The following is a 25,217-nucleotide window of genomic DNA, read 5'->3' as shown; positions in this document are numbered from 1 at the left end:
AATATTTACGCAAATAAATCAATGTCAAATATTTTCTCTTTTAATATAACCCTACAGATTATCTATAGGTATATTTACTAATTCACACTAAACCTTTGGAATACACCAAAACAAAAATAATCAAAAGAGGCACTGATACTAACCTAATATTATTAAAATATGTACAATCTTATAACTTTAGTATCGATATACTACTTTATTAAAAATATAATGTTGATATTTCATAAATCGTTTTACATTTAAAATAGGAAAGCAAAGAACGTACAATATATGCATAAACATCAAACCATCACACAAGTGCTCTTCGCGCTAAACTTTTTGCAGCACATTCTACTAGCTACATTAACTACAAGTCAAAAACTAAAGCGAGTCTCTCATGATCATGACTCAAACATTTATTGATATAAGAACCAAAGTTGAGCGCGAATACACCGTACTAACCTAAAAACAGAAGTCATGATTTGAAATCTAAAACCAACCTACGTCTAATATTTTATTTATAATATAGTCATAAATATTGCCTCTCGCAGCCCGCAGCAGTCTACATGCAACAGTTAAGGGCTCGTCGTGCTAAATTAGACCTTATGGACATTCGTTTATTGCTTGATAACTCCAGTATTCTTCACTACATTTGGCAAGTCTTCATTGGAGTGACAAATGTAAGGCGAATGCCCGTAAGGTATGTTTCTCTACACAGACAGTACAACATCTATAAAAGTGATTTAAGTGTATATGAAGGTAACTACTCTCACTACTATTATGTTAGTATATAACGATTCTGTATTGCTTTGTGGTTTCTAAACGCTTTGTAAGTGCTACAGGCATTTTTGAGGCATTTCGTTACCTAAAGTTACTTTGAAGGCGCATTTTACTCATCAAGGCTCATCTTTTAAAACCATATCTGTATAATTATAATCTATGAGCATAGTTTACCAGATATATTTTTCGATTTCCCGTACGATCTACAGTTAGCTGGATATGAAACATGTTCATACACATTTGTACCTTGTCAGATTAAACTTCACAAACAACAATAAAGACATTGACGGTTTCTGAATTTATACTTTGACAAGGTACTAAAGTGTATACGTGTATATAGCGTTGACTGTACCTACATTATATTATCCGTCAAGGTACTGTCGAGTCCTAACTGTTATTACTAGCCAGTGCGTGCAACTCTTCAACTGTGTCCACCGGATGGTATGAAGCCGCGTAGTCCACCGCAGGGCACCTACAAACCAACCGACCAACGAACCAACCAGCCGACAACGCGAATAAAAAGGCTTGCTATTTTTGCGTTGTATTCTGTCTTGTCACATAGTCCATGCCATACTTTAGGGCACCAAAGATCTATTTCCCTGGGCCCTCTTACAGACCTTGTGGCAACGCGATCTGACTTTGCAACCCTTACCTTATCAGCATACGTAGCATGGGGATCAAGACGTGACAAAATCTTGCGTCGCGTTAGCTCACATCGCGCGGCCTCGAGAGCAATATTTCTATCACGTCAAGTTTTGCACCCCGTGCTACGTATGTGTAGATGCTCAGATATAAAAACCATATTAAACTTGCAAGGTCGATTATTACCGCTGGCGCCCCTAACTGGTTGGCCATAGTACAGTGCGGTCAACTAAAGCCGGCTACTGGAAGTCCGCCAGCGACTGCCGCCAGGTGGCGTGGAAGGGGATGCGCAGGATCTTGAGCTTGGTGTTGGGCAGCTGAGCTGAGAGGAGGCGCTGGAGCGTCGGCAGCGGGAGGATCTCCACCTGGTGTGCAAATTAAATAAATAAATATGGTACGGTGGCGACATCTCACACACGGCCATCCGACCCCAAGCTAGGCAGAGCCTGTGATATGGGTGTCGGATAGCTGATATATCTACATAGATACATATTAAATAGATAAACGTCAACCAGACACAAGGCAAACACAAGTGCTCATCACACGAATGGTTGCCCTCGGCGGGATTCGAACCCGCGGCCCCAAGCTTCGGAAGCAGTTTCACTACCGCCTAAGCTACGGTGCCGTCAAATTAACAATTTATTCACAGAATTCAGTATCATCCAACACGGGGGGCACAGTGAGGGGGAACGGGGGGGCACAGTGTACGTACCTGCGGCGGGCCGGCCACGGGCTGGTGCTCGTCGGGCAGGCGGCACCCCGGCACCGGCTTCAGCACCGGGATGCACTCGCCGATGTCCTTCTTCTTGCTGTCTCCTCCCTGCGAGGATAATGGTGGTGGAATAAATACGTTGTTGAATGACTTGGGGTTGGGGAATGGCTTGGGAATAGCAGTGAGGGATGTTGAATGACTTGGGGTTTTGGCAGTAGATAGGGAGAAAGTCCGTAGTCGAGCGGGCCTCAGTGATCGTAACTGATCGCTGAGGTTAAGCAACAACTGACACGGTCAGCCATTGGATGGGTGACCAATTTCAAGTGGTGCTTTTCTGGACGCTTCCGTGCTTCGGACGGCACGTTAAGCCGTGGGTCCCGGTTGCTGCTTCGGTAGCAGTCGTTAAGCCTAGTCAGAGGCCTTCGGGCGGCTTGAAAACATCTGACAGTCGGGTTGCCCACTTACCCGACAACTCTCTCAGCACAAGCTTGCTTGTGTTGGGGTCCACCAACCCGCACTTGGCCAGCGTGGTGGACTAGGCCTAAACCCTTCCTTCATTGGAAGGAGACCCGTGCCCCAGCAGTGGGGACGTAATGGGTCGTGATGAAGGGAGAAAGTTGAGGGTTGAGGATGAATAAATGCACACAGTACTGAATTAATAAGAAATAAATAATGAAAATAGAAACGTTAACATTATGATTAACCCGTAATCATTCACTTCCGTACATACATAGACCTCTCCAAATAGTCTTAATTGCAATGAAGGCAGCACAGTTGCACTAGTGCACCAAATTGTAATAAGGTGCCATTTGGCGGCGAACTATACTCTGTCCATTATATTATTGGTTTTTTGACAGTCGAATTCCCATACATATTTGATGACTGCAAAGGAAAACCAACTATACTTACCAGACATAAGGAAACGTCTAAAATACAATAACATAGTGGAAGCTCTATACACGAGGTGGTAGCAGACAATGTTACTGCAGAGCGTTGTAGCACATGTGTGGAGAGCCAAGTGGCGATTGCTGACTGGAGATGTGTGTGTGTATCTGTATGTGTCGGTACCTGGTCGCACTGATCGATGAAGAGCTCGGTGACGCGTAGCAGTTCTATGGTGACGCCCCACATCAGGTGTGTCAATGTGTCTTTCAGCCGGAGCACGCCGCTCAGCACCTAGACAAATACATACATTGTAATATAACACAAACAGCTTCGCGTCCTTATCCGGGGGATTCTGGGTTAAAAAGTAGCCTGTGTTATTCGGGGTTAATGTTGAATTCCAATAGTAAAATTATTTAAGAGCCCAGCCTGACTAGTACCTAATGGCTGCGAAATGTATGGAACAACCTCACTTGGTGGCGTTGTCACACAGTCGCCAAGTTAGGTAGGTACAATACATTTCAATACTAACTGCTTGGATACCGTCGCCGCTGGCGACGTTGCCATTGCGTCGTAGGGCAGGGCTCCAAATGTCTATTTTATATATTTAATATTAACAATAAAATTATAAGTTTTGGCAATGATCCAGTCGACTGTGGGTCCGTTGTCCGTACTTATTCAATAATCTCCATTGCCAAAAAAAGGATAGTGATTTGGAAAATACTTCCTATAAAATACCTAGAGATTAAGGTTATTGAAAAAGAGGATTTATACCTGTTTGTTGGTGGTGGCGGACTGCGACACGTAGGTGGGGATGATGAGCAGCCGCTGGATGTTCTTGCACTCCGCCAGCGCGTCGTCGAAACCCACCTGTTAGGAAGGAAATATGAGGGTAAATCAACAGGGTTATGATGAAAGTAGGACACTTGTTTGATAAAACATTCGTTGGACGAAACGGCCGGCACGCAAAGATCGGAAATGGTCATCAGCATTCCCGTATCTTTGACCAATACGCAGGGGAAACTTTTAGGTCATCTTTGGAATATATGTTAAAACCACGCGACGCCGTTGTTGGTTCGCGCTATGCCAGGTTATTTGTGTATTGCGGCAAGGCCGCGCTCCGAATCCTTTATTATCATTCGTTTATAAATACTACATGTTGTGCAGGATAGCTACCACTTTTGAGTTTACATTAAAACCATTGTCGCAAATAGCGCATCCATCCCCAATATGGTCGACTATTTACAGCTTCAAGCATATGAGGCACAATGAGGCATATGTGCGCTTTAAGCGTCACAGTAAATTAGGAGTCGATGGCAGTCGCCATGGCTGAAATGGGTCGGAAGGTCATCAATCATGAGGCACATTTCGACAAACAGCTCACTAACCTTAACATCAAAATTAACCAGCTCCATCGTAGTAAGCCTGGGCAGCTGAGCCAGCGCCCTCAGCAGCGCGGGCGCCGCGCAGTCAGCCGTCCCCCGTTCGAGTCTCAGCCGAGTCAGCCGCGTCAGCCCCCGGAGCGCCGCCCCGAATCGAGCGCCGAATGTGCACTCGCCCAGTTCTAGAGAGACGAGCTGTTTGAGCGAGCCGACGATCTCGCACGACCATATGCCTAGCTCCTGTTGGGGAAAGGAATGGAATGTTATAGATTTATCGCCAGTTTCAATTACGCTACCTACCGATGACTGGTAGTTACTTTCTATGTTGTAACTTTCAATGTGTCAAAATAGTATGAAAGTAACTACCAGTCATCGGTAGATAGAGTTATTGAAAATGGCAGTTAGTTGCTGTTGGGAAAGATAATGGAATATAAATTCAGTCGATGTGAAATTGTTTTCGATCGGCTAAATATATGTAAGTCAGTTTACCATCGTTTCGGAAAAAATCGTATTCCAGGATAGGAATCAGGGATATTGTTAAACAGACCGTCTAATCTACTTAACAAAATTAGCACGAAATATGCCACGGGAAACTACTTTTGCGTGAGAGGATTAAAGGTGAATCTCTGAATGGTTAATTATAAAACTTCATTATCCTATATTAGATGTGTAAAACGTACCTTGATAGATGTGAGTGACAGGTGCTGCAGGTGGCTCAGCTTGGCGAGTGGACTGAGGTCCCGCGTCAGAGACAGGCCGGTCATGCTCTTTAACCTGCAGAAAACAAACATTTATTTATATTGTGGATAAGATACCTATATGATGGGGCAGTGGTTAGTATCACAAACTGTTGTTTATTGGCTAGTGCAGTAAACTGCAAAACAGCTCGATACAAGCTCCCAAAACAAACACGCTCTCTCCTATGGAATCCCTGCGATGCGCCGTTGCATCGAAGGTTAGCGTTCAAGCGCTATGTTAAATACCGTGGACGATTTAGACGATCTCAGCCGGCAATGGAAGAACCTTGTGGGATTCCTTTGAGACAGATTTATGTCCACCTGTAAATTATTCATGTACTTATTCTGATGATGACACATCTGCACGGCGCTTGCACACCCCCTCCACCGGGCCCGCTGCTCCTGTAGTGCTGGTGATGATGAGGACGCACCTGAGCTCGTGCAGCTGCGCCAGGTCTGCCAGCGGCCAGGGGTCGAGGCGCCTCCACTGCTCCTGTAGTGCTGGTGATGATGAGGACGCACCTGAGCTCGTGCAGCTGCGCCAGGTCTGCCAGCGGCCAGGGGTCGAGGCGCCTCCACTGCTCCTGTAGTGCTGGTGATGATGAGGACACACCTGAGCTCGTGCAGCTGCGCCAGGTCTGCCAGCGGCCAGGGGTCGAGGCGCCTCCACTGCTCCTGTAGTGCTGGTGATGATGAGGACGCACCTGAGCTCGTGCAGCTGGGCGAGGTCTGCCAGCGGCCAGGGGTCGAGGCGCCTCCACTGCTCCTGTAGTGCTGGTGATGATGAGGACGCACCTGAGCTCGTGCAGCTGGGCGAGGTCTGCCAGCGGCCAGGGGTCGAGGCGCCTCCACTGCTCCTGTAGTGCTGGTGATGATGAGGACACACCTGAGCTCGTGCAGCTGCGCCAGGTCTGCCAGCGGCCAGGGGTCGAGGCGCCTCCACTGCTCCTGTAGTGCTGGTGATGATGAGGACGCACCTGAGCTCGTGCAGCTGGGCGAGGTCTGCCAGCGGCCAGGGGTCGAGGCGCCTCCACTGCTCCTGTAGTGCTGGTGATGATGAGGACACACCTGAGCTCGTGCAGCTGCGCCAGGTCTGCCAGCGGCCAGGGGTCGAGGCGCCTCCACTGCTCCTGTAGTGCTGGTGATGATGAGGACACACCTGAGCTCGTGCAGCTGCGCCAGGTCTGCCAGCGGCCAGGGGTCGAGGCGCCTCCACTGCTCCTGTAGTGCTGGTGATGATGAGGACGCACCTGAGCTCGTGCAGCTGCGCCAGGTCTGCCAGCGGCCAGGGGTCGAGGCGCCTCCACTGCTCCTGTAGTGCTGGTGATGATGAGGACACAACTGAGCTCGTGCAGCTGCGCCAGGTCTGCCAGCGGCCAGGGGTCGAGGCGCCTCCACTGCTCCGGTAGTGCTGGTGATGATGAGGACACACCTGAGCTCGTGCAGCTGCGCCAGGTCTGCCAGCGGCCAGGGGTCGAGGCGCCTCCACTGCTCCTGTAGTGCTGGTGATGATGATAAGGACACACCTGAGCTCGTGCAGCTGCGCCAGGTCTGCCAGCGGCCAGGGGTCAAGGCGCCTCCTGCTCCTGTAGTGCTGGTGATGATGAGGACACACCTGAGCTCGTGCAGCTGCGCCAGGTCTGCCAGCGGCCAGGGGTCGAGGCGCGCGTCGCGGACTGCCAGCGCCGACAGGGAGCGCAGGGAGCGCAGCTTGCACACCGCCTCCACGGCGCTGGCGGGGCACCGGCATAGCTCTATCCTGTTGGGGGATAAGGGGTAATATGGTTTATTATTGATGCTATAAAGTTATGCTACGCCCGGGTTTGGTGAGGTAATTCGGACGACAATAAGGTTACTAAAATATTTTTCGTGTTAAAATTGAAATGGCTCCGGCCGGCCATACCTGCCGCAGAAACGATAATCGGCAGACTAGGTTTCCATTATGGGCTGATGGTAAAATGTTGAAGGTGAGTCTACTTCTTAGCGTCTCGGTGACTACGCCAGGGCCAATCGCATTAAACCGTGACAACAATGTATCCAACTTCTACACTCTTCAAAAGAAGCATCACATTAATCCGTCCTCGGTCTTCCTCATTAGTTATTGACATAAACAGAATACTACAAATACCGCGTATTATTATTCTATTATACACTCACGGGCAATGAAAAAGTTCCACTGACAAAATGCCGACACCAAACGACCCCATTTTTTTCAAATATTTCATTAAAAGTTTGAACAAAATATTATTGTTTTTAGTTGGTAATATCCTATCGATGCTCTGAAAATATGCTTCAGTGTTGCAGAAGGCGTCAAGCTAGCCTTTTCCGTTAAGGAGTAATTTCGTGTTATTCTCAGTAGAACCTTTTCACTGCCCGTGAGTGTAGTATAGTGTATGAACCTCTCAATAGTAGTAACAGTGGGTATGTGCGTGGCGAAGGCCTGCCAGAAGGCGTCGTCGTTCTGAGGCAGCAACATCTTGCGCAGGTCCAGCCGGGTCGTGCCGTGCCGCTGGAGGTTCGCGCAGAGGCCCGCCCAGTCGCTCACCTGTAGGGAATAAGTGGATGTTAACATGGAGGATATAAATAAAGAAATATGAAATTTGGATGAAAAAATACTTGGCAGGAAATATATTTACAGGCTTTTGACTACTCTTGATTGTCAAAATTACAAACCAGTGTTTACACAAAGGTGGCACGCACCGTGTGCTTCCGCACTTAAGTTCAGAAAACACTGCCTGCTTTTGATAAGTTCCAAATCAAAAACCGACTTCTGATTTCGTAATCCGGCTCGAAGGATCAGGAATAGGTCTAAATGCAAGACTGGTTATTGGTAAAACTGAAGTATTTTGCTTGTATCAAATTTTTTATACAGCATACTTTCCGGGAGACATCCGTTAGTGTGTTCGGTTCGTGAGTAAGTCCAATTCGACCACTGATCAAAAACGTGGATACTGAAAGAAATCTAAATACCGAGATGTATAAAAAGATCTACTCACATGAGAGTTCTTCATCCGCACGTGCCTCCACAGCGGCGGCGCGTGCGCGAGCGAGCGCCACAGTGTGTGTGTGTGTGTACTCACGTGTGAGTTTCGTTGTATTTTTGAACCCTTATCCATAAAATATTTCTTAACCTCTAGTGTCCCACTGCTGGGCAAAGGTCTCCATCCATAAAATATATTGATTATATTTTCGCCCTTAGGCGATTCACTCCCTATATTTACATGATATCTCCCCCATATCTACTCACATGAGAGTTCTTCATCCGCACGAATATATAGACGACCGAATGGCGTAGTGGTTAGTGACCCTGACTACTGAGCCGATGGTCCCGGGTTCGATTCCCGGCTGGGGCAGATATTTGTTTAAACACAGATATTTGTTGTCGGGTCTTGGATGTGCCCGTAAAATGGCAATAGGCCCGCCCCCTATTACATTGGGACTGACATAACACTCTGGCGAAAAGTGGGTGCAGCAATGCACCTCTGCCTACCCCGCAAGGGAGTACATTAGTACAAGGCGTGAGTGCGTGTTTTATATCTTCGCCCTTAGGCGATTCACTCCCTATATTTACATGATATCTCCCCTATATCTACTCACATGCGAGTTCTTCATCCTGACATGCCTCCACAGCGGCGGCGCGTGGGCCAACGAGCGCCACAGGCGGCACACACGCGCGCACGCCGCCAGGTCCCGCATGCCCAGGTACTGGAATATCTGGCAGGAGACAGAGGAGAAGACCTAATTTACTTTGTATTGCAGTTAATGGACACTATTGTTATGGTTGGTAGAGTGAGATGGTGAGGAGAGTAGGGGGAAATGATCTTAACAATCGACTACTGAGATGAAAGGAAAGCAGAGGGGTGCTCGAAAGGAGCCTCCTTGTATAAAGTATCAACTGTTCTTCATATACGTCATACACTCTGGGTAGTCAGCGAATAACGCCAATCTGACTGGCTAATGCTTTTCCCCCTGAGAAGTTGCATGGCATTTTTATGGACCTAGTAAACTCGTTTACTCACGTCGAACCAATAAAATCACCATGTTTAACTAGTGGCTATATAGACATTTATTATCCACGTCGACAAAGGTGCCTAGCAGCCGGGACTGTGTAAATGATGTTAATGTTAAAAGAGTAAATTCAAACAGCCCTGCCACTAACCTGTGTAACAATATTATAGTTCTTCTCCTTGCTAAGGTTGTAGAAGTCCGTGAAGTGATCGGTATCATCTGCCTTGGCGCGTGTGCGGCGGCGCGGGGCGGCAGCTGGGGCGCCGTTGGAGACCTTCGCCTTAGCTTTAGCGTCACTGCTGGGGGAGGAATGTTATTGTTTTAACCTTTGAGCGGATATGCTTTCAAAACACTATTTCAATCGATGCGACCTGGCAACGAGCGCGACTTTACGCTCCTCTTGCAATTTTCAAACCACGTATCCATTAGGCAACAATTGACGCGCAACATGTTCGCAAAACGACGCGCGGCGACGTTGCTAGCAAGCGCACAACATGACATAAAGGATGCGTAGATAGACAAAGTTGTTCAACAAAAGTTCAACATGTGATTTTTTATTTAGATTTTATATTGCTTAGTGGATACGCGGATTTAGGTCAACAAATAGTCGAACTTTTATGACTTCTATGCCAAGTATAAATTAAATTTAAGCCTTTACACAGAGACTTGATAAGAAAAGATAAATTAAACATTACCTTGTTCAGTTTCCAAGACACACAAAAGTAAATAGCAATCAAAATAAAGGTATGGCATGGCTTCACTTTATTTTGCACAAAGTTTGATACATTTTCCTTTAAAAAGCTACTTGATACCACAATTGAGAATACAACGGTTTCAAAATAGGTTTAAATAAGACACTTTTTTATATTTTGGCAGTATTTTTTTCGTTATTATTTCTAAAACTATAATGTGTGATGCAATGAATCTCTTAGAACTTAATCACTGTTTTCCTATCACTAATAAAAAATAATTAATTAAATTTTCATTCATACTGTGAAAAAATAATAATGGACCCTATATTCTTCTTTTAACTGTTTGTTATGGAATAACAGATTTAAGCAGCTGACTAAATACAGTAAGAAAGTGTGCAAGTATTAATTAATAATCCTAATTCTTTCTTCTAACCCCGAGAATATCTATCTGGAAATTAATTTCTTGAAACTAAGGTAGAGTAAAATATCGACATGAGAGTAAATATAGTGTTTTAAAAACTGGATTGTGATATACAGGGTGTGTCAAACACCAGTAACCGCCGACAGCGGAGCGCAGGGTTATCTGAAAGAGAAACAAAACCGTTTTCAACATACATGCTTTGACCACATTTGAGGCTTATTGACCCGTATTATAATGCTACCGAATGGGAATTGGGATGAGAATAATTTTACAGCAAAACTCCAAATATGTAAGGGGCTCGTGTCAAACTAGACTGGTACGATCTTATCATCATTAACCAACAATTTCTCCTTCTCCATATAAGCCCGCAAGGGGCGCCGCAACACTCTCCTCTGCCTTTAGACTACTACCTGTTTAAGGCCTTCGGTCCAGCGGGCTTAGATCTGATTATAACCATATTTGAAACATGAACTCACTGATTAGGCGCTTGTATATTCCTCGGCACAACTATAAACCGGCGTCCGTTAAACACGGCCAGCGACTGTGGCAGCGTGGGGCGGAGAGCCAGCGCCCGAGCCGCCGCCGCCCCGCCGGGCACCGCCCCCGCGCCTCCGGCCGTTATTGCCGCCCCCGCGGTGACTGTTGCCGCCCCCGTTGTGGGTTTGACTGCCCACACGCGCTGCCCGCCCGCGTCGCTGCCTTGCACCTGGAGCAATAATACAATACGTCAAGATAAAATTGGCAGAATGTCCTGTAGCAGTCAAATGCAGACATGGGATTGATTCAGAGAGACTCATAGCCTACATACTGCTTTGAGGAATTTCTGCAACTAAGTCAGCTGATAAATATTCAGAACTTCACACATAAAAGGTATCATATTGAAGTTCAAGTGTATTCTTTATTATATCTCCAAACGCATGTTATTGGCGGAATTGACAGTGTTAGTCACACACAGTCAGAGAGCCATAAAACAAAATTGAAATTTTATTCATTATTATTACCTACATAACGCATGGCACAACTAATACAAGTAATAATCTACCAGTCCACTGCAAATAAATCTTCCTTATTTGTTAATCTTCCGTATTAGAAGCTCTAAGAGGGGTCAATTTTTTTCGTACTGGACTGTGAGCACCTGCAACAGGGTTCATACGCGTACCTTCATGGTGATGGTGAGCGGGGAGGCGGGCGGCTCGGCGCGGCGCGGCGCCGGCTTGTGCGCCAGCGGCGGCGGCTCCGGCGGCGGGGACCCACACTTCAGGCAGTTCTGTGAAGGAGAAGGGGGGGGGTGGTTGTCAGTGGTTGTGTGCAATGTTTCAATATATATGATGTTGATAATTGTATATAGTTTTAGATTGTGGTAGGGTAAATGAAACTATTGTGCCACAAAGACTTGAAGGCTGATGATGTCGGAATTATGGTGGCAAAGTGTATTTCCTCATAAAATTTGGACATTGTTAAACTACTTTTCAAGTTTACAGAAACGTGTCCATTGCTGCATTGATTTCATTTGGAGGGTTATGTTTCGGACCTATTGCCCACCCTTCGGACACCTTTGATCTATTTACGCCTTTTATGAAGTAACCAGAACCGTATTTTTTATGCAAACTAGCAAATTCTACATATGGTATTAAAACAGAATGTTTCGTCTAAAAGTAGCAATCAGGTTTTACCAGCAAATAATTGTAATTTTCTTGCTTCAGAATCCATAACTTATTAACCAAAGCATACTAACCTTACAAAGGAAGGCGGGGTCATTGTCGACGGGGTGGTTGGCGCAGGCGGGGTGGTACAGGCAGAGACACATCGCGCACGCCAGGCTCGGCACGCGCCCGCCGCCGCATTGGATCGAGCAGGGCTGTTGTACTAGCGGGGACGGCTGAGGGAGAGGGAATGAAGAATGAAGTAGTGTGGTTGGATCTGCTAATGTGCAGCCAATCAGAACGCGGCTTTTAAGATGTGTTGCGCGTTATGATTGGACGCATTCAATGCTATGGTAGATGAAGGTATTGTGGAATGCCACACAATTACAGATCATAAAGGTTTCTCTTGTTATGAGCCTTGCTCTTGTCGGTGTAGTTCCCGCCACCTCGGTCTGTCACAAGCTAGTTCTGTCATTCTTGGTACGAAATTAGGATTAGCTAGTCTTGTTGTCAGGCTGGACGGGTACTATATCATCTAACTTGCATCAAAGTCATTTGAACAACTAGCTCATAGCTACTACCCAACTGCTAATGATGATGGGTTTCATTTGTATAGTTTAAATGTAACCTGATTTAGGACTATTGTTGCAGGAAGATAATGATAAAAATATCTAAGAAAACTGCCTATCAATAAAAAAAAAAGTCTTCAGTTCCTAACCACAGACAGACACTGACTACAAACTTATTACTGCCCTTCTAATCAGAAAAAAAACTCTCATTTACCTGTCGATGCGTCTCCGGCGACGTCATCACCTCGGGGCGGCTCTGTAGCGGCGGCGGCGGCGGGCGCGCGGGCGCGGGCGGCGGGCGCGGGGGCGGGGCCACACCCCCCGGCGCCACGCCCCCCGCGGCTCCGGGGGCGGGGCTAGTGGCCGGCGCGTCGCTGCTTGGGACGCAGACACCTAGTCTCAGAACTGATGCGGCCCTCGCGAATGTCAGAGGTTGGCATGTGTGCGTGTGTGGTGTGTTTGTAGGAACGTGCCGTGTAGGTGTGTGTAAAATGATAGTATTCACCCTAAAGTTTATATACGCTAACATCTTTAAGAATATAGAAAAACAGGGTTTTTAAAACTTTTCCCAAACAAACTATAACAAACATTACAACTTGAAAATAAATCCAACCGAACTCTAGCGACTGTGGCTCCATCTGCTGAAGGTGTTTTTCGATGATTAACTCATTGCCATTCTGATAATTCTAACGATAGTGATGCCAAAGTTACGCTTGTTTCTTTCTCCGCAATGGCATTGAATAAACTTTAAAAATACTCAGATCAAATTGCTTCGATTTACATAAATCTATTGTTTACATTTACAGCAATACAAATACTTACATAAAAGATAATTGTTTATGGCGCCATCTGTATCAATCAGTTTTTTGTTTGACGACCTCTGACATGTGCGAGGGCCTTAATAGCAATTCAAAATTACACGTGGCACCCTAAGAACAACATTTATATTTGTTGTCACATTAAAATAGGTTTTTTTACGACTGCTTACATCTGTACAACATGTGTTATTAACAGTTACCTACAGAATATTTTGTTTTGGTGCGTTTATTTCTAGCTCCTAATTTTCATATTATATCATCACCTGTACCATAGATAAACAGTATATAGATCCACCATTGGATATATGGTTTCTTGTAATGTATCCAACCAGAGCAAAGTTAGTTTTGGATGTAACCAATATCTAAAAATCTAAAATATGTATTGCTTATCAGAACGTCTAAATATTATTTTTTTATTCAAAATTCTACTGTATGGTTTTTCAGTTTAGACAGTGTTAAGATTAAACTTTGTAGATATGCATGTTAATTAGACTCTCAATGAAAATAGTAGAGTGCATTATACATAATATTGTAAATCCTCTGAACAAGTGTAATGTATGGTGCCTCTAAAGCCTCTACAAGTATTTTATGAAGACTATCCTGACTTCCGGACACATAACAAATTTTGTTACTATTTTCAACGTAGCCGTAGCTAGAAACACACAAAGTGTTGATATTTGCATTCTTGCCATAAATATTATCTTAGATTCTTAGATCGATGTATGCTAATGTAACATTATATACGTACGCCTTTGCTTATCTACGGTCATAAGAATCATAGTACAAAATTTGTACTACCCATAATAACGTCAAAGATTCATACCAAATATTATTCAAGGATATTATGCGAACGGTTTTTGTGTATTAGTTAGTATATTTTAGTCACAAGTGTAATGAAATGAATAATTATTGTGTACTTTAAGAGGGTTGTTATTTGAGATGAAATAAAAAATCGGATGCCACTCAAACTGTTATTTATTGGTACAAATACAAAATAGTACTTATACCTAACAAAACAATACAAAATGCATTATCGTAACTAACGTACCTATGTCAATGCTGACAATATTATTACAGGTACACAAGTCCAAATGGCGAATCTATTGTTAATATTTATTGCATGCAAGAAATGACAAAGACTTATTTCTTAATTTATTAGATTACTAGCTGTTCCCGCGCGCTTCGCTTCGCCTTAAAAAGTTTTCCCGTGGGAAATCCGGGATAAAAAGTAGCCTATGTTCTTTCCCAGTTTCTAGAACGTATGTATACCAAATTTCATTCAAATCCGTTCAGTAGTTTTCGCGTGAAAGAGTAACAGACAGACAGACAGACAGACAGACAGACAGACACAGTTACTTTCGCATTTATAATATTAGTAAGGATATAATGACATGAATATGGTATTAGTTATGCGGGCACCCATGACACAGACATAATGTACTATTCGTGAGATCGTGAGAGAAGTAAGGAAAAGAATACTTAACTCAGAATCGGTGTCGAATGTATTTCACGAGTTGCAATATGCGCACTATAAAAATGAAAATAATTTCTCGCGATTGCCTTGCATGCTTTTTAGATCGATTATCAAATAATTTGTGACGAAATAGGCTATACGTCTTTAATTAGGTAAACCTGAGCTCAAGTTGTTAGCGTTTTTAATAGTTCAATTCTAGAACAATATTTCGTGTATGAATCTTGGCACCGTTACTGTTCCCACCAAAAAGGTATATAGTGAAAAAAAAAACATAATAATTATTATCATGCAAAAAGTGAGTCAAAATATGTCAAAAATACTTACGAGTACTTAGATATAATAAACGATACTTTAAGAGGCACCAAACTTAACACTGATGGAATGATAGTGTCATATAACACTAGCGTTATTTGAGCGAGCCCCCAAGATGTTTTAAATTTTATCTTCATGCATGTATTTTGCGCTGCAAACCATATACTTACTGCCAATATAAAAGATCAGATATGGAAGTAGACAAAAGAAATAATAAATAAAATAATAACCCTTCCTTGTAGAGCGTCATTAGATTCTCATCAATCAATGTCTTTGAATCTTACTTTCTCGTCGTTTTGTTGAAAGAAAACTTAACAAAACTACCAGCACCAATTCTGAGTTAGGTTAAAATATCATATTTGACTGGTTTAAGTGCCAAATCCACCATACATTTTGACATCGAAATACATTAGGGGGCCCGCTTCATTACTTGTCATACCAGCAGACTATTCGGTGGTACATTAATAGCCTTAATTATTTATTAATATCGGCTTAAATATAATTTTAAGGACTAGATGGTCTGCTGGGGTGACATACATAGTTACAATGTAAAATAATTAAAGCTTTAAACTGCAAAAAAACACTTTGTAGTACAGACGTAAAGGTCAATTTCGTATCAAAATACAATATTAAGATACATAAAGTTATTTTATGGCCAGCACTCGACTGATGAGAAATATTCTACAGAACCTAAGTAAATTTAAACCAATCGGATCATCGGATTGTGGCAATGACACAGAAAAAAATGACGACGAAGGATTGGTAAAATTTATTTGTAAAAATATAAAAAATCTATACGAAAAAAAGTAGCATCAAAATTTTTGCTGGCACTTTTAAACGCAAGGATTTGTTCTCATCAGATATGTGAGAACGCATTAGCAATATCATTAGATATTGTCACTACTTTTTGCAACGAATGCCTACCACATACCTGATGGATTTTAACCCTAAAACGATTATATTTAACACATGTATACGATGTCAATGATTTTATCTTACAAAATAAGATATTTTACCTAACACAGAAAATGCACATTGAAAAGTCGTTTATAAATCACTAAAACTAGAGGAACAAACCTATCAAATATAAAAATATTTTTTAAGGAAAATGTATCAAACTTATTTAAATTTTTGTGTCTCTTGGAATATTACTAGTTTGTATTTCATTAGTTCATAATGCAAACTTGAGTGAAATATACTTGATTAATTAAATGACTAGCAGTACTTATTTCGTACTGTTATTCTTAGAAGGAAAATGGACCTTATTGCTTATAAACACATGAGCACGTCCCACAATAATTTCTTCGAGTCACAACCAAATAATTCTAAATTTATTCTATAAGTCTTGAAAATAATGAATAATAAGTAACGATCTACAATGACAGCACTAGTTCATTCCCTCTTACTCGCGCATCCTATATCATATCCTTATCTTGCATCCCTGTTTTGCAACTGTCGTTAGTCATTACATATTACACCATTTTAGATTCGGATTCATGAAAACGCGCTTCAGTAAGTGGCGCCTTAAGGTCACCGCACATATAAGCGTAACGTAAAGGGATCGTCTCTTTTTCTTCTGTCAACCAGTAGAACGCGAGCTCGCAGACGCCTGGTTGATAGAAGAAAAAAGGCGATCCCTTTGCTTATATGTGCTGAGACCCTATACTAGTAATCTCTAATGATAAAACGCTACCAAATAAAGTAGTTACCTAGACTTAACCAAACAGACTTAAACGATCAAAGAGCAGCTATTATCGTTCTTACTGAACCGCGAGTCCATGAACCTTAGCAGAGAGCTAAACGGCCACAATCCCACGTGCAATAAGGTCCATATTCCGTCGTTCCCGCCGAGTATCAAGTCTGTGACATACCTGGGTTTCTTCCACGTGGTGTTGTTGTTGTCGGCGCTAGATGGCGCTGGCTTCTCTTGTTTCTTTGGAGGCGGTTTCTGCGTCGTCGGCGTGGTGGCGCCACCGCTGCTTAGCCGGGCTCCCATGGATTTCACCTGCGGATAGCGAATGGTATGTCAGTAATCGTTCATCGAAAAATTTACACTTGAGAAGTCATTTTGATTTCATTATCACCAGACTGTAATTGTCCACTGCTACACTAGTAAACATAGGTTTCGTCCAAGTAGCACCACAAAACTTTCCCGCCACTACTAGCTGCCTGTATAAGGTGGACCCGAGGGCTTAACACGCTATGCTTGCCTGATAATTAAAATTATCTTTCTGACACTAACCGCTAACATTATCCAACATATTCTATGCATCGCATCGATTTTATACACTATAAAAACGATTGTGCCAGATTGTGAGTTCACAGATGAAAACGCAAACATCACACGTCATCCTTCGCGTGTATTTCTAACACTTAGACCTTCACAAATTCACATAAAACGTACCCTGATCTTAGCCGGCGGCGACTTGACACTGGGAGGCTCGGGGCTGGCGCCCTTGGGCGGCTTGGGCTTGGGCGTGCGCTTGCCCTCGACGGGGGCGGGCGCGGGCGGCGGCGCCACCTCGCTCTTACGGATCATTTTGGCGTCTCTGTTGGGAACAGGTTTCGGTTATAGCTTGGATGGAAGTGATTCTAAGTTGTTAGCCACTTCCGCACTAACTTCCTTTCAGAATCCTAATAGATCTATGTCATCTATTAGGATTCTGAAAGGAAGTTAGTGCGGAAAATGCCTGGCATTGATAATGATATTTATTGATATAGTATTGAATAGGGCTTTACATAAATCGTCTGTAATAGATGTAGAGGCCAGTGATGATTTATGTAGGAATATGTATAGAGATATTTAAACATTGAAAGGATGCATACCGAATAATTTCTTTTTCAGGATCGTCAACTCCGAGCGGTTCTTTGAAGAAGGAGAAGTTTTCTAGGGTCAAGCCCGTCCCTGAGAGATTTTCCGCTATCTGAGGACAAAACATACACCGATTACTTGAAAGATCATGAATAAAGCTTGTGACTTCGTAGGGCAAGGGCTAGGGGTATTCTGTAAACGGCATGTCGTGGACACAAATACATGAAACTAATGAAAGACCCTGTGGGTCACTCCCTTAGGCTTACTGTGGCCTTTTTAGCCGCACTAACTTTTGCCACATCCTGTATATTACTCACCTCCCTCGGGCATGGGGAGGACATCTCCCAGTACACACGATGTAGAGGCACTTTTGACGGCACCGTAGCTAAGACGGTAGTGAAGCTGCTTCCGAAGCTGGAGGCCGCAGGGTCGAATCCCGCCCAGGGCAAACATTTGTGTGATGAGCATTTGTGTTTGCCTTGTGTCTGGTTGTCTCTTATATATTCAATATGTATCTATCTATGTATTTGTGTAGATATATCAGCTGTCCGACACCCATAACACAGGTTCTGCCTAGCTTGGGGTCGGATGGCTGTGTGTCAGCTGTCCCCACATATTTATTTATTTATCATTATTTATTTACACTACTCATCTCCTTAGTAGAGCGCAGCTTGTTCCCGCCGGGCATGTACCTAGTAGTAGATGGATGCTGAAAGATATACATATATCGCATTCTGTGGCGCGCTTTTTGAGAGGCCTACGTCCAGCGGTGGACTGCTGTAGGCTGAAGAAGAAGAAGATTTGACTCACCTCTCTCGTAGTTTTTTGATCTCCCCTACATTTGGTCCTTCGAGCCGGATATGGTCCAGCGACCTATGGATTGCACGCACTACTCACCTCTCTAGTAGACCGTAGCTTCTTCCCGCCGGGCATGTAGTAGTAGATGAATGCGGATAGTTATAGATCGCATTCCGTGGCGCGCTTTTTGATATTCCTACGTCTAGCAGTAGACTGCTATAGGCTGAAAAAGAAGATTTGACTCACCTCTCGTAGTTTTTTGATCTCCCCTACATTTGGTCCTTCGAGCCGGATATGATCCAGCGACCTATGGACTCACCTCCCTCGTAGACTGTAGCTTCTTCCCACTCGGCATGTAGTAGTATATATCGGCGTTGCGTCGCGAGTGCGAGTCGAGCGCGGCGCGGTTCACCAGCTCGCGGTACACACGAGGTATTTGGACGGTTTATCTCGTACAGTCGTACACATTAGATTATACATCCAGATTAGTCGGTAATAATAATGCTGACCAATGCGAGAATACCTTTTACATGCACGTAAGGCACATAGTTAAATAGCATTAATTATAGAAATAAATCAGTGATTGAACATACGTATAACCAGTATAACAGGCGTCTTTCACTCAACAGCCATCAAGATCCGATCTAAGGACTGTAGGGGGAAACTCTTTCTCCCTTACATTTGGTCCTTCGAGCCGGATATGAACCAGCGACCTATGGACTCATCTCTCTCGTAGACCTTAGCTTTTTCCCACTCGGCATGTAATAGTATATATCGGCGTTGCGTCGCGAGTGCGAGTCGAGCGCGGCGCGGTACACCAGCTCGCGCCGCCAGCCCCGCTCCAGCGGCACACGACTGCTATAGGCTGAAGAAGAAGATTTGACTCACCTCCCTCGTAGACCGTAGCTTCTTCCCGCCAGGCATGTAGTAGTAGATGTCGGCGTTGCCTCGCGAGTGCGAGTCGAGCGCGGCGCGGTACACCAGCTCGCAGTACACACGAGGTATTCGCTATACTCACCTCCCTCGTAGAGCGCAGCTGGTATGTAGTAGTAGATGTAGGCGGAAAGATATAGATCGCATTCCGTGGCGCGCTTTTTTTAGATACCTACGTCTAGCAGTGGACTGCTATAGGCTGAAGAAGAACAAGCTTTGACTCACCTCTCTAGTAGACCGTAGCTTCTTCTCGCTAGGCATGTAATAATAGATGTCGGCGCGCTTTTTATAGGCCTACGTCTAGCAGTGGACTGCTATAGGCTGAAGAAGAAGATTTGACTCACCTCTCTTGTAGACCTTAACTTCTTCCCGTCAGGCATGTAGTAGTAGATGGATGCGGATAGTTATAGATCGCATTCCGTGGCGCGCTTTTTGAGGACTTTTTGTGGACTGCTGTAGGCTGAAGAAGAAGATTTGTCTCACCTCTCTAGTAGACCGTAGCTTCTTCCCACTCGGCATGTAGTAGTATATATCGGCGTTGCGTCGCGAGTGCGAGTCGAGCGCCGCGTGGTACACCAGCTCGCGCCGCCAGCCCCGCTCCAGCGGCACACGACTGCTATAGGCTAAAGAAGAAGAAGATTTGGCTCACCTCTCTAGTAGACCGTAGCTTCTTCCCACTCGGCATGTAGTAGTATATATCGGCGTTGAATCGCGAGTGCGAGTCGAGCGCCGCGCGGTACACCAGCTCGCGCCGCCAGCCTCTCTCCAGCGGCACCCGGAGAAGGGGTGAAGAAGAAGAAGATTGACTCACCTCTCTAGTAGACCTTAGCTTCTTCCCACTCGGCATGTAGTAGTATATATCGGCGTTGCGTCGCGAGTGCGAGTCGAGCGCCGCGCGGTACACCAGCTCGCGCCGCCAGCCTCTCTCCAGCGGCACCCGGAGAAGGGGTGAAGAAGAAGAAGATTGACTCACCTCTCTAGTAGACCGTAGCTTCTTCCCACTCGGCATGTAGTAGTATATATCGGCGTTGCGTCGCGAGTGCGAGTCGAGCGCGGCGCGGTACACCAGCTCGCGCCGCCAGCCCCTCTCCAGAGGCACCCGGAGAAGGGGTGAGGACATCTCCGTGGTGGCGCGCCGGGCGCCGCGGTGCGCGGGGGAGGAGGCTGCGCTTGAAGCCAGCTGGGGTGGGGGGGGAGGTTGATTAGATAAGTTAATGTTTTGGAGAATTGTTGAAAATATTGTGTGTAGCATCGGAGGTATTTAGTGGAGTGAAGTGGAGCCTAATATTGATTAAAAGCTGAGACTTAAAGCGGACCTCTGGCAAGAAACAGCTTCGCTAGGCGTCTTCTTCAAGTTTCAGCCTCATAGTAGGTTTACCATACCATATAAAGGGCTGTGTACACAGATTATATCAAGTATTGTTATGTAAGTTGTGTTTAAATATACCCAGTTTAAAACTATATATCAGAAATGATAGGATTAATCTTCTCAAGTGACTGTGCAACTATTTTACTTTATGATGTTATAGATATAGTGCACACCAGAAATAAAATATTGCAAAGAAGAAGACTAATATAGAATACATATTTATATTTTTATTATTAACCATTATAATCATTTACATATTTATGTTATTCCCCAGATATTAATGGTTACCTTAATCACTAAATTAAAAACATATGAGTAATTTTCCCAGCATGCATCCTATTTTGTTGTGTAGGTACTATTTTTAAAAACAAAGAAGACCATAGACTACAACACATAGAGGCGGAAACAGAAACTAACCACAACCGGAACCACCGTCGTGGCTGGAGGGGGCAGCTGCGTCCGGAGAAACAAATATTAATGTATATTTACAGCTAATTTCTTATTCCAACTATTTCCCTATTATTATAAAAGAGACTAAAGATAGTACTGGTTTAAACCCGGCTGTAGGCTACTGATTTGTATAAAATCTCTAGACTAAAACCTGTTCTAGACTAGAACTACATTTAGTCTATGTTTCATAATAAGATGGTTTATGATTATGACTATCTTCTTTGAGTTCGTAGGTAAACGGGTTTGATGGAACTACTGCATATTGAGTGCTTTCCTGCTATTGGGGTATTCGATATATTTTATACTATTGTAGACATTTTCAGAATCATTATCAGCCAACCATCAACCACTGCTGGAAAGGGGGCTTCCGAGAAGCGCGAGAAGGGCGTCCCACGCTTTGTTTGCTTATGTGGTCACACACTCACAACAAGATAAATGCTTCGCCATGCATGAGATGTTTGTATGGTTTACATGTTTTTGAATAAGCTTCACTCATTACCTAAGGAAGACTGGACATCATATTAATTAATATGATTAATTTGTATGTAATAAATAAAACAGCGTAACTTACATCAGTGGAAACACCTTCACCATCAGACCGAGATGAAAGCGCGGAGGAGGGCCTGGATCCATCTATAAACACATTTTTTAGTTAACATCTGTTCAAGATAAATATGTAAGTAGTGTACTATTCTGAGATGCAGTGATGCATATCTATTTCTATGAACATCTAAGACCTGGGAATAAATTCCTTGTTGTAAATGTAGGTATAATACGGTCAATAAATTTGAGGGTAGGAATGTAACGGTAACGCAGGCTGCGTTACCAAATTTAGATCATAGAACCTAATTTAGTTCTTATAACTTTTTATGTTGTTGTGAATTACTTGTATATTTTTTGTGTATTGTATTTAATTAAATTCATTTTCTTTCGTTCTGTTACCTGTGCCAGTGTCCTGACGCAGTCGCTTGCTGACCCGGGTGACCCCGGTGGGCGTGGCGACCACGCTGCGCACCGGCACCAGCGCCTCGCTCGCCGCAGAGACCTCCGCTTCCATGCGCTCTGACAAGTCGAAGGAATGTATAATGAATGAACAAGAGATGTTATGAAATTGCTTAAAACAACTTGATAGGGTCTGTTGGTAGTGCTGTACTCTGAAGCTTGTACTCTATAGCTGCGAAACTATTTACAAGAAAATTTACATAATGTTTGATTTGTTTATTATTATAGTTTGTCCCTAGAAAAATATTAATCAAATCATGTCATGGCTTTAGGATGGACCTTCCGTTACTCTTTATTAGGCAGTCTTCATATGATTTATCTTATAAGTGTACATTATTTATTTATTTATTTATTATGTATAAAATCTTAAATTATAATTTACATCAAATGACACGAAACCTAGAAGGTTTAATTGTGTCGGTCTGGCAGTTGACATTAATAAGCAGGTAGTAAGTAGAATTATTTCTTAGTGCGAAAGAGACGTGAATCAACCCATGCGCGCTTAGATGTGCGATGTAAGAGCGAGTAGGATATATTTCAGGCAGTGCGGTGTTACTGCTAGCTGAGCGCTTATCTATTACGCGCATGTAGTTGCTTCCAATCTTTACAAACAAATTGTTATTGGGTTATTCTACAATTCATATCTAGTGAGTTAATGTGTAATATTTTTTACATGGTACAAAATACTAATTAATGATTTATTTATGGTATGGAATCTCAAAACAAAAAAAGACTCTTATGGATGATAATATCATCTTTCTTCCTGCATACTATACATAAATTATAATGCTCACCCAAAACCCGGTTGTACTCTACAGTGGAGTCATCGAGGTTGCTCTTGTCGAACCCTCGGAAGTCGGTGTTGGCATCATCACTGAACGCTGACGATGCTCTGCGCTTCCGGGGACCGGCTTCTTCTGACTCCTCCGCTTCTTTCATTTCAGGTTTGTCTGCAAGAGTAAAGGAAATTAGAATTTGTTTAAAGATTGTACCCGAAATTCAGAATGGGTAGTTGTGGCTTCACAACATAACAGAATGGATGGGAGTCATCAGAGTAGAACAGCTGATGCACTTGGGGAAGAATAGAGAGGAGATTGCAGAACTGACTGCCAACCTCCATTAGAGGTCGGGTTCAAAAGTACTAAAATACAACAGAGCTCTTATAATACTGGAAACTAACATTAACTCCAACATCAACATTGAATAGATTAACAACTGCGGGCTCATGTATAATGCAATAGCAACTTATAATCAACGAGTCCTATACATACATAGATTGAGGTATACTCCAAGATCTTATTTAGACAATAATTGCAATGAAATTATGGCATTTATAAACCATATTTGTCCAAAGTCAATATACACATACATTAAATAACCTTGATCATTGACAAAGTTGTAATAAGAACAGAAAGAATAATTTTCAACCAAAAATATTTTTCTTATCCCGCTAATTACCCGAGACATTATATTTTAAGCGACAAATACTTATAAGTCTATTATTAAGGATATACGATTCATATAAAGAAAACGAGCCGCGTGATGACTTAAATTAACCCTACAGCATACATGCATGAGGTAAAGTCCACTAATAATCTATACTACAAATAGTTCTTAAATAAACTACTTGTATTGCTCACAAAACTAAAGTAACAATAAAATACGTGACTTTAACAGCAAACTGAAGGCGTTTATGAATAGATATGTACAGGAATTACACGAATAGCCACAATCAGGCCACTAAAGTAGTAAAATGGTTGCTAAATAAATAGTTATAGGTTAGGTTTGAAAATGTCTTGCCTGTGGGTTGTGATGTGCTTCCTTCGGCTGGATCTTGAGGAGTCTGAGTAGTTGGCTCCACGCTGGCCTCTGTAGCCCCCGTCGCGCTCGCGGCCGCAGCCTCATCACCGTTTAGTTTAGCTTCTTCTCCACTACCAGTATCCGTCACCGCCATTTCTTCAGACATTGTTGATTTTGTTAATTTCTAATGCAAATGCTCTATCAAACGATTGTAGCACTCATAACACGACGTTACGACACTTTTCTAGCCGTAGCGATGAATATATCAGCGTTTGTACGCGTCACAGCGTAGATTTCCCGCTATAGCAAACACAAAAAAACGACAATCGGTTTTATAGACAAAACATGAGCGTATCAGCTTAAAATTTTCTTATCGTCAATATAACTTCTCTGCCCCGCAGAATTTAGCCAATATTTATGAAATAAAGGGAAAATAAACACATTCTATAGCAATTTCGGAGCACTATGAAAATGTCGTTCATAAACAACATCCGCTCATGGCGACGCTATGATTTTGTCTATGGCATCACGGTACGAAGCTTGTCTATGGTCACTGGCCACTGCACTTGCGTCGTATAAGGTATTCTTCTTTTTTTATTCGTAATAACAACAGCCACGCGCGAGAGTATAATAAATTTTATTTACAATTTCGTATTATTTTCATTACCGATAGATTATTATTGGTTAATTTATTTGTTTGAAATTTTGAAATATAAATTTGTTAAAAATATACTCCTTTTTTCACAGATTGTACTTTTTTTCTATAGAACTCAGAATAATAACAGCTTAGCCCAGCGGACGCGGACGGTGAGTGCGGTTTCATTCAAAAACTCCACTGCAGGCTAGCGTTCGTGGACGCATTTGATTCTAGGGTTTTTGTAACGAGGTATTTCTCTAAAGCTGCGTACAGACCGGCCGACAGACCAACGTTTAGTACTCATTTACCTATTTAGATAGTTTTCTAGTTCACTTATTAATATCGCTACTAATAGCGCTGCAACA

The 25,217-nt window shown here is 43.3% G+C and overlaps 1 protein-coding gene across 1 annotated transcript; it reads right to left on the bottom strand.

Moving 5' to 3' along the window:
• Positions 1-1,581: 1,581 nt before the first annotated feature.
• LOC105396758 lies at positions 1,582-24,730 on the bottom strand. The gene is made up of 24 exons (XM_048628067.1): positions 24,216-24,730; positions 23,210-23,365; positions 22,356-22,475; positions 21,985-22,046; positions 21,381-21,416; positions 20,564-20,774; positions 17,878-17,971; positions 17,456-17,600; positions 16,923-17,056; positions 12,662-12,824; positions 11,971-12,114; positions 11,395-11,502; positions 10,712-10,941; positions 9,274-9,421; positions 8,712-8,852; positions 7,514-7,659; positions 6,547-6,873; positions 5,546-6,511; positions 5,058-5,151; positions 4,384-4,617; positions 3,770-3,865; positions 3,182-3,289; positions 2,114-2,221; positions 1,582-1,766 (listed from the first exon to the last, which is right to left on the bottom strand). Exons 1-24 carry the CDS (start codon positions 24,379-24,381, stop codon positions 1,641-1,643), a joined length of 4,263 nt encoding a protein of 1,420 aa, XP_048484024.1. The 5' UTR covers positions 24,382-24,730; the 3' UTR covers positions 1,582-1,640.
• Positions 24,731-25,217: the final 487 nt, after the last annotated feature.

Source organism: Plutella xylostella, chromosome 20, assembly GCF_932276165.1.
Source record: "Plutella xylostella chromosome 20, ilPluXylo3.1, whole genome shotgun sequence".
In the NCBI taxonomy this organism is placed as follows: domain Eukaryota; kingdom Metazoa; phylum Arthropoda; class Insecta; order Lepidoptera; family Plutellidae; genus Plutella; species Plutella xylostella.
This window is presented reverse-complemented; position numbering and strand designations above follow the sequence as displayed.